This window comes from Cervus canadensis, chromosome 22 (assembly GCF_019320065.1).
Source record: "Cervus canadensis isolate Bull #8, Minnesota chromosome 22, ASM1932006v1, whole genome shotgun sequence".
NCBI lineage: Eukaryota > Metazoa > Chordata > Mammalia > Artiodactyla > Cervidae > Cervus > Cervus canadensis.
In genome coordinates this window covers 10,508,569-10,521,291 of record NC_057407.1, presented here as the reverse complement: position 1 = coordinate 10,521,291, position 12,723 = coordinate 10,508,569, and the positions used below count along the sequence as shown (strand labels likewise).

General features: G+C 49.4%; 1 protein-coding gene across 2 annotated transcripts in view; it reads left to right on the top strand.

Moving 5' to 3' along the window:
* Positions 1 to 12,723, top strand: part of IFRD2 (interferon related developmental regulator 2) — a 28,621-nt gene that overhangs the window by 14,093 nt on the left and 1,805 nt on the right. Inside the window, exons 2-6 of one of the 2 annotated variants that reach the window (XM_043443426.1) lie at positions 11,688 to 11,807; positions 11,887 to 11,971; positions 12,070 to 12,194; positions 12,281 to 12,438; positions 12,587 to 12,640. In XM_043443426.1, coding sequence (XP_043299361.1) covers positions 11,688 to 11,807; positions 11,887 to 11,971; positions 12,070 to 12,194; positions 12,281 to 12,438; positions 12,587 to 12,640 — 542 coding nt within the window. The remainder of the gene's footprint in view (positions 1 to 11,687; positions 11,808 to 11,886; positions 11,972 to 12,069; positions 12,195 to 12,280; positions 12,439 to 12,586; positions 12,641 to 12,723) is intronic. The other variant, XM_043443427.1, reaches the window with a different exon arrangement.

Genomic DNA, 12,723 nt, shown 5'->3' with positions numbered 1-12,723 from the left:
TTCACGGGGTCGCAAAGAGTCGGACACGACTGAGCGACTGAAGTGGTGTATTGACTTGTCATTTTCTGTCACTCCCAGCATTCTCATTTATTCTTCTTCCCACCCCAATTGTTCCTATGGTAAATTTAAGGGTTTTTTTTTAGTCCTCCTTCTGTGTCGTTAGTACACTAGTTCTGTTGTATCAGCTCCACCTCTAAGGGGTATCAATGATATGTGTTTTTCTCTGAGTTTCGCTCAGGTGGACTGAGTGGCTGAACTGAGCTGAGCTTTCATCACGTTAGAGAAAGCCGTTTTCCTGGATGGTCCCTTTGAGTGGAAAGTGCCGGGCAGTTTGTGATTCATTCCCTCTTCCCTCTTGCCCTTCAGGCTCTGCTGTCCCCACCCCTACTGGGAGGCACATCTCAAGCCCTGCAGTAGTGTTATGCTGAGGGTGCTGTTGTTTGGAGGTGGGGCGACCCACAGGAATCGATGCTTAAGTGGGTTCCCCAGGAGCAGGAGCCATGGAGACCAGGAGACTTTTCAAAGCTCTTACTACTTGGTGACTTCAGATCCTTCCAGGTGCCCTCGGCTAGCCTTAGCTGATAGAGGGCCAGCCTGCGTTACAAGGCTGTGGTCCCATCCTGAGGGCTGTAGGAAGTACAGGTGTCCGGGGGGCGCACGTGCCTGCAGGCTCTTCCACTCGCTCAGGCTCGCCCAGGCTGTCCAGGCCTCGTGGGTGTGACCTGGACCTCCTGGAACAGGGTAGGCGCCCAGATTTATTTTAATTTCCATTTTGTATTGTAATATAGATGGTACAGTGGTGTTCTGCTGTTCTGCATCACCCTGATTTACTTAAATATATAATTGTACCTATATTTTCTTGGATCATTTACCCACAGAGGATATTACAGTGTGGTGAGTAGAGTCTCCTGTGGTATTTCATACATCCTTGGTGATTTTGTGCTTTATATGTATATATACATCTATACACACACTATTTATTTATTTGCGCTTTCCTGTCAACCCCACCATTCCCATTTTTTCCCTCCACTCCCCATCTATTCCCTTTAGTAAATTAAGTTCTTTTTTTGGTCTCCCTTCTGTATTGTTGGTACAGTGGTTCAGTTGTTCCGGGTTTGGATTCCCCGTTTGTGATATGAATGATGCGTGTTTTTCCCTGACTGCGTACCTAGCGCAGTCCTCTCCTGCTGTGTCGCAGAGCCACAAATGGCATGGTTTCACTCTCTTTTCATGCTGACTACTAGTTCATGGTATGTTTGTTCCATGTCTTTTTCTTTCATTAATTAATGAATGTAGTTACCGGTGGTTTCAATGGCTATGCTGTTTTGGATATTGGAGCAAATACCATTTGAATGCATATATGTCTTTTCAAAGGATGGTTTTCTCCAAGTATATTCCCAGGAGTGTGATTTCCAGAGGTTGTGGTAGCAGTCTGTCTCGTTGTGGAAGGAGCTTCCATAGTGTTCCCCAGGGCGGCCGTTGCCAGTTTATATTTGCACTAACCGTGTAGTAGTGTTCCCTTTTGTGCCCAGCCTCTCTTGAATTTTTTGTGTGTAGCCCTTTTGATAACTGGTGTTACGGTTTACCGATTTGTCATTTAGATTTGCATTTTTCTAATCACTGAAGGTGCTGAACACCTGACCATTAGACTTGTGTGTGTGTGTAAAGTAAGAATGTAGTAAAATTTAGCTCTTGCAGTTGGTTTCCTGAGAGTGAGCCCGGTTTTCAAGTCGATTTTCTTGACCTGCCAGAGGATATTGCTTGAGGGCAGGCGTCACTCACCGCTCTACAAACCTATGTTGAGTGCCCTGAGGCGCCTATTGAAAGCTGCTGTTACTAGTCGTGGCCACAAGGTGGCAGCTCTTCCCCTTCGTCTCCCCTGTGTCTCGGGCAGCCTGATCCTTTATGAGCCTTAGAGAAGCCGTTTCATCGATGGTCCGTTAGAGTCGAACTTGCCAGGAGAAATAGCCATTAGCTTATGATTCAATACCTCTTCCTTCTTGCCCTTCTGGGTCCTCCCTCTCCTCCCACCTTGGAGACAGATTTCAAGCCCTGCATGAGTTTTATTCAGGGTTCTGTGGTTTTAGGTGGGGAAACCGAAAGGAAGCCTGCGCTAAGTGGGTCCCCAGGACCAGGAGCTGTGGAGGCCGGGAGACTGCGGAGCTCTTCCTACCCAGTAGCCCCAGCATCCCTTCAGGTGTGCTAGGCTGGCCTGAGCTCTTAGAGGGTCAGCTTGCATTACCAGGTTGTGGTCCCAACTGGAGGGGAGCAGGAAGTACAGGTGCCAGGTGGCACTCATTTGGAGGCACCAACCCTTCAGCTCTCAGATTCACCCCAGGCCACCCTGGGACCCAAGCCGGTTCAGGCTTCAGTACTCTGACCCTGCCCAGAGGGCACTGGCCTCATGCAATAGAATAGGTAGGCCCCAGTCAATTTTTTAAAAATATCATCTCCATATTCTGTTGCATTATAGGTGATACACAGTGTTTTTATTTCTGCAGCAACCTGATTTTACACATGGACTTTTACCTGTCCCTTCTCGGGTGCCTTACCCATGTGGTTATTACAGAGTGTTGACTAAGTTCCTTCTGCTGTCTCATATGTCCTTGCTTGTTAAATATACTTATGTGTGTGGGGTGTGTATTTATTTGACAGAAAACCACAATCTCAACGTCCTAATTTATTCTCCTCCTCTCTAACCTTTACCTTTGGTAAATCTGAGTTCCTTTTTAGTATCTCATCTGTTTTATTTTTTAGTACCTCAGTTGTATCAGTGTTTAGATAGCACTTCTAAGTGTTATAAGCAGTGTTTCTCTTTTTCTATTTAGTGTAATCATACCTTGCTGGGTCCAAGTGCCCAGAGATGGCATGATTTCATTCTGTTTACTGGCTGAGTACCAGTCCATGGAGTGGTTGTGGCAAGCCTTTTTTTCCTCATTTATCTGCAGTTCGACATTTCCATGGTTTCGGTTGGTATTCTATCTTGGATTATGGCACAAGGACGGTTGGGTTTCACGTGTCTTTTCGAGGATGGTTTTCTCTGGGTATAGGCCCAGGACTGGGATTCGCAGAGCTTGTGGTAGCATTGGTTTTTGGTTTTTAAAGAACCTTTATAGTTTTCCGACAGAGCGGCTATTTCCAGTTTACACTTGAACCAGTAGTGCTGTCGGGCTCTCTTTCTGTGTGTCTTCTCCAGCGTTTTTTGTGTAGTGACTTTCTGATGACTTGTGTGATGGGTTGCTTCATTGTCACTTTAATTTGCATGCATTAATCATTGGAGATGCTGAGCATCTTTTCAGTTGATTTTTGTTTTAAAGTATAAAATTTAGCTCTTGCAATTGATTTCTTTAACTGCTCTGAAGTGTTGGTTTTAAAGTTCTGTTACAAGCAGCGGCCACAAGGCGGGTACCACCTTGCCCCAGTCTGTTATTTCGGGCGAGCTGAGCCTTCATGGCTCTTAGAGAAAGCTGTTTCCCTGGGTTGTCAGTTTGAGTGGGAAGTGCCCAAACAGCCAAGAGTCTGTGACTCATCACCGCTTCCCTCTTGCCCTTCAGGCTGCTGCTGTCTGCTTCTACCTGATAGACAAATGCCAGGTTCTGCAAAAGTGCTGTGGTTTGGAGGTGGGGTGACTCAAAGGAAGCAGTCTTTACTTGGGATCCCCAGCAACACGAGCTGTGCTACCCAGGAACTTTTCACAGCTCTTCCTGCCCAGCGGCCCCTGCATCCTGAAGTTGTGGTCCCAGCCAGTCGGGACCAGGCACTGCCGTCAAGTGGGGTCTTTCCGCCTCCCATCCTGCTCGGCTCCCTCAGCCCCAAGCACACCTTAAAGTGTAGCCTTGGGATGAAGCCTGCTCAGGCTCCAGGGATATAACACCAGACCAGGCTGCAAAGGCCTGAGGGCAATAGAATTAGCAGTCTGTCTTTTCATTTTCAATCTTTATTGCACTCTGTGTGATATACAATATTGTGTTTGAGTTCCGTAGCCACTTGATTCTGCTGTACAGATTGCTGTAAGAATTCCTTTTCAGATCCTTAACTCAGGTAGGTTATTACAGGGCGCTTGAGGCGCTGTGTAGTGGTCGGAGTCCACTCTAAGGAAGTAGTCTGGAGATAACCACCTCACAACTAGGAGACCTGCAGACAAGGTGAGAATTTAAGGCTCTTGCAGCTTAGAGGGTTCAAGCCTAGAAAGCAAGAAATAGATGAGAGAGAGGGGTAGGAAGAAATTAGGAGAGGGGAAGAGGGAGAAAAAGAGAGTGAGATCTATAGAGAGACACTGTCAGAGAGAGAGACTGTAGGGATGAAAAGTGGGTAGAAAGAGAAAGAAAGCAATAGAGAGTGATAGAGACAGCGAAAGGATGAGAGAGAGGAGAGGAAGAAAGGGATGGTGAAAAGAAACATCGTGAGAGCAAGCGAGAGAAACAGACGTGAAGAGATGGAGCGAGGAGAAGGGAAAGGCAGAGAGAGAAAGGGAGAGAAAGGAAGAGAGCGAGCGACAGACTGGAGGGAGGGAAGAACAAGGAAAGATGCAGAGAGCCGGAACAGCGGAGGAGCACAGTGAAGGAAGCTGTCAGGAAGGGAGAACAAGAGAGGAAGGAAGATACAGAGAAAGGAGTAAAGAATCAGAGAAAGGGAGAAATCAGATAGGAAGATAGAAAGAAAGAAGGGTAGAAATCAGAGGAGAGAGAGAAGTAGTAATGAGAGAAAGAGATGAGGGAAGAAAGTGAAATAGGAAAAAAGGAAGAGAGGAGAAAGGAAGGAAAGAAGATAGAGAAAGAGGGAAATGGAGTGAGAGGACACATAAAAAAGAAAGGAAGGCAGGGGAGAGAGAAAAAGTTAAAGCAAAAGGAATACAGAGGAAAGGGAGAGAAGGAAAGAGTGAAAGAAAATCAGAAGAAAGGAAAGAGAGGAAAAGGAAGGAGGAGAGAGAAATAGAGCAAAGAGGAAGAATGGAAGGAAGAGAGAAAGAGAAAGAAATAGAGGTGAAGGGAGGTGGGAAAAGAGAAGGGTAGGAAAAAGGGAAAGATGAAGGAAGATAGAGGGAAGGAGAGAGTATGAAACAGAAAGAGGACAGAGAGACAAAGAAAAAGGCAGGAAGCAAGGACGATAGAGGGGAAGGAAGGGAAAGAGAAAGAGACAAATAGAGGGGAAGAATGAAAGGGAGACAAATAGAAAGCAAAGTAGAGGGAGGGGAGAAAACGAGGATTAGAGAGACACGGAGTCAGAGACAGAGAAAGAAGGAAGGAAGGGGGAATGAGAGACAGATATAATAAAAAGAGGAGAAGAAAGGGAAAAACAAAGTGAAAGGAGGAAAGAAGATTGAGGGGAAAGAGAGTGAAGTAGAGGAAGGGAGAAAGAAAGAGGAGAGAGAGAAAGAGAATCAGAGATGGGGGAAGGAAGGAAGAGTTAGAGCAAAAGAAATACAGAAAGGGTAGAAAGAATGAGAAGGAAGGAATCAAGAAAGGAATTAGGGAGAAAGAGAGGGAAGGAGCGAGAGAAAGAGACAGAGAACCAGAGGAAGGAAGAAAGGAAGGAAAAAATGAAGAGAAAAGGAGACAGAAAGGAGGAGAGAGAGAGAGAAAGAGAGTAATGGAAAGACAGAGTGAGAGAGAAGCAAGAGAGAAATAGAGGGAAAGGAAGGGGAAAAAAGAGGATAGAAAAAAAGAGGAGGAAGGAGAGAGTGAAAGACTGTAAGAGAAAGAAAGGAAGGCAGAGAGACCGACCAGAGGTGAAGAATGAAAAGGTGAGAGAGGAAGGAAGCTACAGAGACAGAAAGGGAATTAGAGAGAGAAGGGTAGAAATCAACAAAGGAGAGAGAAGAGTGAAAGATAATCGTAAATGTTGAGAGGGAGCAAGGAGAGAAAGGGAGGGAGGGTGAGGGAAAGAGATGGGGGAAGAAGGAGAAAGGAAGGAATCAAGGAAGGAGAACGAGAGAAAGAGAAATGCACTAAGGACAGAGAGAGCAAAAGAGCAAAAGACCCACAGACAGGAAGCAAGAAAGAGAGGGAGAAAGGGGGGAAGAAAATCAGAGGAAGCAAGGAAATTAGAGAAAGAGTTAAAGAGCGAAGGAGAGAGAGAGAGGAGGAAAAAGAATCAGGAATAGAGTAATAGAGGAGAGGAACAATGGAAGGAAGAGAGATTGAGAGAAAGATGAAGGAAGGGAGGTACCAAGGAAGAAAGGAAGGAGGCGAGAAAGAGAACAAAAAAAGAGTGAAAGAGTGGGAGGAAGGGAGTAAAAAGAAGGGAGAGAGAGAAAGTGTTAGAGGAGAAAAAGAGGGTGGAAGAGACAGAGACAAGGAAATTGAAGGAAAGAGAAAAAGGGAAACAGTGAAACAGAAAGAGAATCAGGAAGGAAGCGAGAGAGAGGAGAGGAAGGAAGAGACAGAATAACTGAGACAAAGGAGAAAGAGGAAGAAAGGAGTGAAGAAAGGAAGACAGGAGAGGGAAGGAGAGAGAAAAACAGTGGAAAAGAAGAGTGAAGGAGAAATAGAGGGGGAAGAAAAAGAGAGAAGGAAGATAGGAAGCGAGGAAGGCAGAGTAGGATAGAAGAAAGGGAAAGAGGAAAGGAGAAGGTAAGAGAGGAAACAAGGGAGAAAAAGAATAGGAGAGAGAAATGGAAGGAAAGAAAAGGCATTAGGGAAAGAGAGAAAGAGGAAGGAAGACAGGAGGAGGATGAAATCTGAGAAGGAAGGAATCAAGGAAGACAGAGAAGGAAGGAAGGGTCAGAGGAGGTGAGATAGGGAAAGAGAAGGAAGAGACAGAGAATCAGAGATAGAAAGGAGGGAGAGAGAGAGGGGAAGAAATAGAGGGAGACAGGAAGGGAGGAAGAGTTAGAGAAAGAGAAAGAGTGTGAAGGGGAAGAAAAGAAAGAAGGGTAGAGAGAAAGGAGGGGAGAGCAAAAGTGAGAAGAACAGGAGAGGAAGACAGACAGTAGGAAGGAAGGAAGAATCAGAGAGAGGAACAAAGGGGGAATGAGAGGAAGCAGAGAAGGAAGAGAAAGGGTGAAAGAGGAAGGAAGATGAAGAGAGGGAACATGATAGGAGAGGAAGGAAGAAAGAGAGAAAGAGATTAAGGCAGAGGAAGAAGGAAAGAAAGGGACACAAAGGGAAAGAACGAAAGGGGGAGAGAAAGGAAGGGAGAGATACGACAGAAATGAGTGAGAAATAGAGAAGGGAGAGAGAAAGGAGGATGAGGGAATGAGGGCATAATGGAGCAGAGAGGAAGGAAGGAAGCTGTAAGAGAGAAAGGGAGTTAGAACAGAAATCAACAAAAGAGAAGAAAGAGGGAAATAGGAACAAAAGAGAAAGAGTGAAAGAATCAGAGGGAGAGGGGAAGAGAGAGAGATGAGGAAAGAAAGGGGAATAGGGAAGACGGAAAGAAAGGGGATAGGGAAAGAATAGGGAATGAGAGAAGATAGAGTGAGGGAAAGAGAGAGAAGGGGAGAGAGAAAGAGAAAGAATAAAAGAAAAAGAGCCAAAGATAGGAAGAAAGGAAGGGAGAATGAGAGAAAGAAAGAAATGGAGTGAGAGACACAGAAAGAGGGCAGAAAGAGAGAAGGGAGTAAGAACATGAGACAGAACGGGTGTTAGAGAAAGAAGGGTAGAAGTCAACAAAGGAGAAGAGAGAAAAGGGAGAGAGGGAACAAAAGAGTGAAAGAGAATCAGACGGAGAGAAGGAAGAGAGGGATAGTGGAGGAGAGGGACAGAGAGGAAGGAAGAAAGGGGGAATGAAAGGGGGAAACAGGAAGGAAAGAAGATTGAGGGAAGGAGAATTAGAGAAAGATTGAAAGAGAGGAAGGAAGGAGGAGAAGCAGCAGAAGAGGAGGAGGAGGGGAGAAATTAAGGAAGAGAGCAAGAGAGGGAGGCTAGAAAGAGGAAGACAGAGACACGGAGGGAAGGAAAGAACAAGGGGGAAATAAAACTAGAGAAGGAATGAGAATGAGAGATAGAAAGCATTAGTAAAAGCAAAAGAAAAGAGAGAGAAAGAGCAAAAGAAAATCAGAGAAAGGAAGAAAGAGATAAAGAGCGAAAAAGAGAGAGGAACGGAGGAGGAAAGAGAAACAGTAATGGAGAGAGTGAGGGAAGGAAGAGGAACAATGGAAGGCAGAGAGAATGAGAGGGAGAGACGGAAACAGAGGGGAAGGGAGGAAAAATACGTAAAAAAGAGACGGAGGAAGGAAGAGAAGGACAGGAAGAGTAAGGGAGAGACACACAGAGACTGAAAGAAAAAGGAAGGAAGGAATCAAGGGAGAGAGAGAGAAAATGAGGAGGGAAACAGAAATAGACACACAGAAACAGATGGAAAGGAAGGAAGGGAGAAGGAAGACACAGAGAAACAGAAAGGGAGGGAGGGAGGAAGTTAGGAAGACAGACAGACTGCCTGAAATTGAAAAAGAGTGAGAGAAGGGGCAGGGAGGGAGGAAAGAGTGAGACAGAGGAGAGGAAGGGGAGAGAGAATCAAAGGAAGGAGGGAGAGAGGAGAAAAACTGAAAAGGAGCGAGAAAGTGAGAGAGACAAAGGAAGAAACAGTGACAGAAAGAGAGGAGGGAGGACGGAAGGAGAGGGGGGAAGACAGCAAATAGGAAAGAGAGGCTCAAAGGCAGGCAGGAAGACAGCAAGCGAGAGAGGGGGAGAGAGGACAGAAGGGGTGAGAGAAAAAGGAAGAAAGATAAACAGGAAGGAATCAAGGAAGGCAGGCAGAGAAAGAAGAAAGTAAAAGGGAGAGGAAGCAAGGAAGCTAGAGAGGGAGACGGAGGGAGGAGGAAAGAGCAAAAGAGAGAGAAAGGCAAGAGGGGAAGGAAGGAAGATAGAGACAAAAAGTTAGGAAGGAACCAAGGGAGAAAGACGGAAGAGAAAAAAGGAGAGGAGGAAAGCAGAGAAGAGACACAGAAACAGGTGGAGAGAAAGGCAGGGTGAAAGAGAAATATACAGAGACAGAGAGAGGAAGGGAGGGAAGGGGGGAGGAAAGAGAGGAGAGAAAGAGGGAGGATCGAAGGAAAGTAGAAAGGACGAAAGAGATGAAATACAGGGGAAGGAAGGAAGACAGATAATGAGAGAGAGCAAAAGACAGGAGGACAGAAAGGGTGAGAGAAAAAGAGAGGCAGGAAGATAGAGGAAGAAGAAAGATTGAGAGGGAGAAAAAGAGAAACAGGAAGAAATAGAGGAAGGAAAGAAGCTAGAAAAAGATACAGAGACAAAGAGAGGAAGGAAGAGTGAAACGGGAAGAGAGTGTGGGAAAGCAACAAAAGCAAAGAAGAGTGGGGGGGGGGAGAAAAGGAGGGAGAAGGGAAGGAAGAAAGGGGAAGGAAGATAGAGGCAAAAGAAGGAGAGGAAGCAAGGGAAAGAGAAAAAAGGGAGAGAAAAAGACAAAGGACAATGGATAGGCAGAAAGGGAAAGAGAGAGGAAGGAAGTGTAGGAAAGAAACAGAAGGAAACCAAAAGCATTAGAGAAAGAGGGAAAGAAATAGAGAAAGAAAATCAGAGATAGAAGAAGAATGGAAGGACAGTAGAAGAGGAGAAAGGGAGGAAGAGAGGAGGAAGGCTGGAGAAAGAGACGGAAGGAAAGAGAGGAGGGAACAGAATCAGAGATAGAGGGAGAGAGGAGGGGAGGGAGAAAGATGTAGAGAAGGAAAGAATCAGAAAGAGACAGATGAAGGCAGAGAGTTAAGGTCAGACAGAGGGTAGAGGGAAAGAGAAGGGAGGGAATCTAAGGGAAAGAAACAGAAGGAAAGCAGGAGAAAGAAGGGACAGAAAAAAGAGCGGGGAAGGAAGGCAGAGAGAAAGGGAGTCAGAAAGAGAGGAAGGGGGAAGGGAAAGAATCAAGAAAGGAGAACGAGAGAGTGGGAAAATACAAAGCGAAAGAGGAAGAAAGGAAGATAGAGGAGGAAGAGAAAGAGTCAAAGAGGCGAAGGAAGATAGAGAAGGAAGGAGGAGGAAAAGAGAACAACAGAGCGATGAGAGACGGAGCAAGAGGAAAGGGGAGAGAGACTGGCGAGGAAGCGGATCTGGGCTGGCTGGTCCCCACTTACCTTTTTCTTCCTCCTTCTTCCCTCGTTTCTTCCTCCCTTCCCTCCCCCCCGCCGCCCCACCCCCACCTTTCCTTCCATTTTGGTTGCATTTTTACTTTATTTTGGTGTGTATTTGATTTACTCTGATGTTTTTTTAGGTGTACAGAAACATGATTTAGTTATACATACACACATAGATCTGTGTGTGTACAGTATATATGGATATATAGATCTGTATGTACATATATATATAGTGTATATATACTGTACACACACACACATGTACAGATTCTGACCCAGGGCTGAGTAGAATCCCCTGTGCGCCACGTTAGGCCTTGGTGACTATGTTACTTACACTACTGTGTATATGGCAGTTTTATGGGCAGGTGGCGCTAGTGGTAAAGAACCGTCTGCCCGTGCAGGAGATAGAGGAGACATGGGTTTGATCCCTGGATCGGGAAGATCGCCGGGAGAGGGACATGGCAACCCACTCCAGTATTCTCACCTGGAGAATCCCATGGACAGAGGAGCCTGTGAGCTACAGTCCATGGGGTCACAAAGAGTCGGACTCGCCTGAAGCGACTGAGCACACACAGATGTCAGTCCTAACCTCCTGATTTATCCCAGACGCACCATTCAACAGCAGGGGCGAACCTCCCCTCTCCGCGGGCCCAGGCTTCTCAGAGGGTGCCTGAAGACAGGCCGTCTCCACCCCACCCCGTCCTGGGCCCTGCTCTGACCTCGGCAGCCCCATCTTCCGCCGCACACCCCCCCAACCACGCAGGGTCAGCCTGGTGACCAGCAACTGTCTGGGTCTCCAGCTGCAGCTGCCGTCCTCACACACGAGCGTCCAGCTCTGCTGATGACCCGGCACACCTTCCTGTGTTCACCTTTCTCAAGGGCTCCCGAAACCAGGGCCACTTGGCGCTCTGTACATCCCAGGGTCAAGAGGAGCCTGTGTGTCCATCCACTCTGGGCCAAATGGCACGGCCCAGGGGAGCTCAGGAGACTGTGTGTTAGAGGCCTGGGGTGCCCACCCACACCCACCAGGAAGAATGGAAGTTATAGAGTTACAGAGCGTAAGAGAAAAAAGAGGGCTCGACCCCCAGTGCTGGTGGGTGAGCTGGCTGACCCACCGAAGAGCCAAAACTAGTCACCTGTGTACTTACTGTCTGCATTGCTGGCCCCAGAGAGGTGCTTTTCACCTCTTTTGCGGACGGAGAAAGTGAGGCTTTGAAGACTAAGTCCTCTGACCTGGTTAACCGGCGTTAAGCTCTGCAGCAGGGATGTGGATCTTGGGTCCGTCAGGCTCTGTAATCTAAGGCCCTGGCCTTTAGGGGCATCATCTGGGCCGGTGATCCAGCTCCCCCAGAATCTGCCTGGATGTGCCCCTACTCCAGGCCAAGGTGGGGTCTGGGCAGCCCCTCTGCACCAGCTCACGTCTCCTCCTAAAAGCACACTCGAGCCTCAGGAGGCCCTGCCCACCAGGCCTGCCAGGTTATCCGAGGTGGGACCTGGTGCATGACCACCGCAGGCCGCCTTCCTGGCTCAGGGTCTCAGGCACCAGTCAGCCTTGAGGAGGGCAGCATCCTGTCCGGCGGGGTCGTGAGGCTGGCGAGGTAACCCCCGCCATCACGCCTCCACCAGGGCAGACCAAGTGCCCCCGTCCCGCCCTCCCCAGGTGCCCGGAGCAGTACCCAGGCTGACTCAGGCTCCAGTGAGGACGAGGCAGCCAGCGAGGCCCGCAGCACTACCAGCGAGTGTCCCAGCCAGCTGAGCGCCGCCGCCGAGGAGAGCCTGGGTGAGGGGATGGGGTGCAGCGGGGACCCCGCAGGGCTCCGGGGGTGGGCCGGAAGGGGCATGACGAGCTGGCCTTGCAGGGGGGGAAGCCGTGGAAGAGCAGGGTCAGCAGGAGGACCTTGAGGAGAAGGTGAAGGAGTATGTGGACTGCCTCACAGACAAGAGGTACCCCGACCTCCAGCCAGCCCTGTCCCGCGTCCCCGCTCAGCCCGCGCCGGCTGCCAGGGCAGGCTGGCCCACGAAACCCCTTCTCCATCCCCCAGTGCCAAGACCCGGCAGGGCGCTCTCGAGAGCCTGCGCCTGGCCCTCGCAGCCCGTCTGCTCCCCGACTTCTTGCTGGAGCGCCGCCTCACCCTGGCCGACGCCTTGGAAAAGTGCCTCAAGAAAGGTGGGGCCCGGGGGTGCAGGGGGGCGGCCCTGAACCGGCTGGGTGCTGGCCCTCCCTGCCTGGACTGACCGCCGGCCTTCCCGCAGGCAAGGGCGAGGAGCAGGCCCTGGCCGCGGCCGTGCTGGGCCTGCTGTGCGTGCAGCTGGGCCCCGGCCCCAAGGGCGAGGAGTTCTTCCACAGCCTGCAGCCGCTGCTCGTCTCTGTGCTCAGCGACAGCGCGGCCAGCCCTGCCGCCCGGCTGCACGTGAGTGTCCTTGTCCGGGCCACCCCGCCTGCACCTCATCCCTCCCCCACCCCGCCTCCAGGCTCCCCCTGCTCTGAGGGGGAGCCCCGGCCGGCAGCGGAGAGCCCGGGCCTGCCTCTGACCGCCAGCCGCTTTACCCTCCTCCCAGCAGTGCGCGTCCGCTCTCGGCTTGGGCTGCTACGTGGCCGCCGCCGACATCGAGGTGAGTGGCCTAGAGGCCCCGGCAGGAGAGCCCCCAGGCCCCGGCTCTGCCCCTGAGCCCCTCCCCTGCCTCCTGTGCGCCCC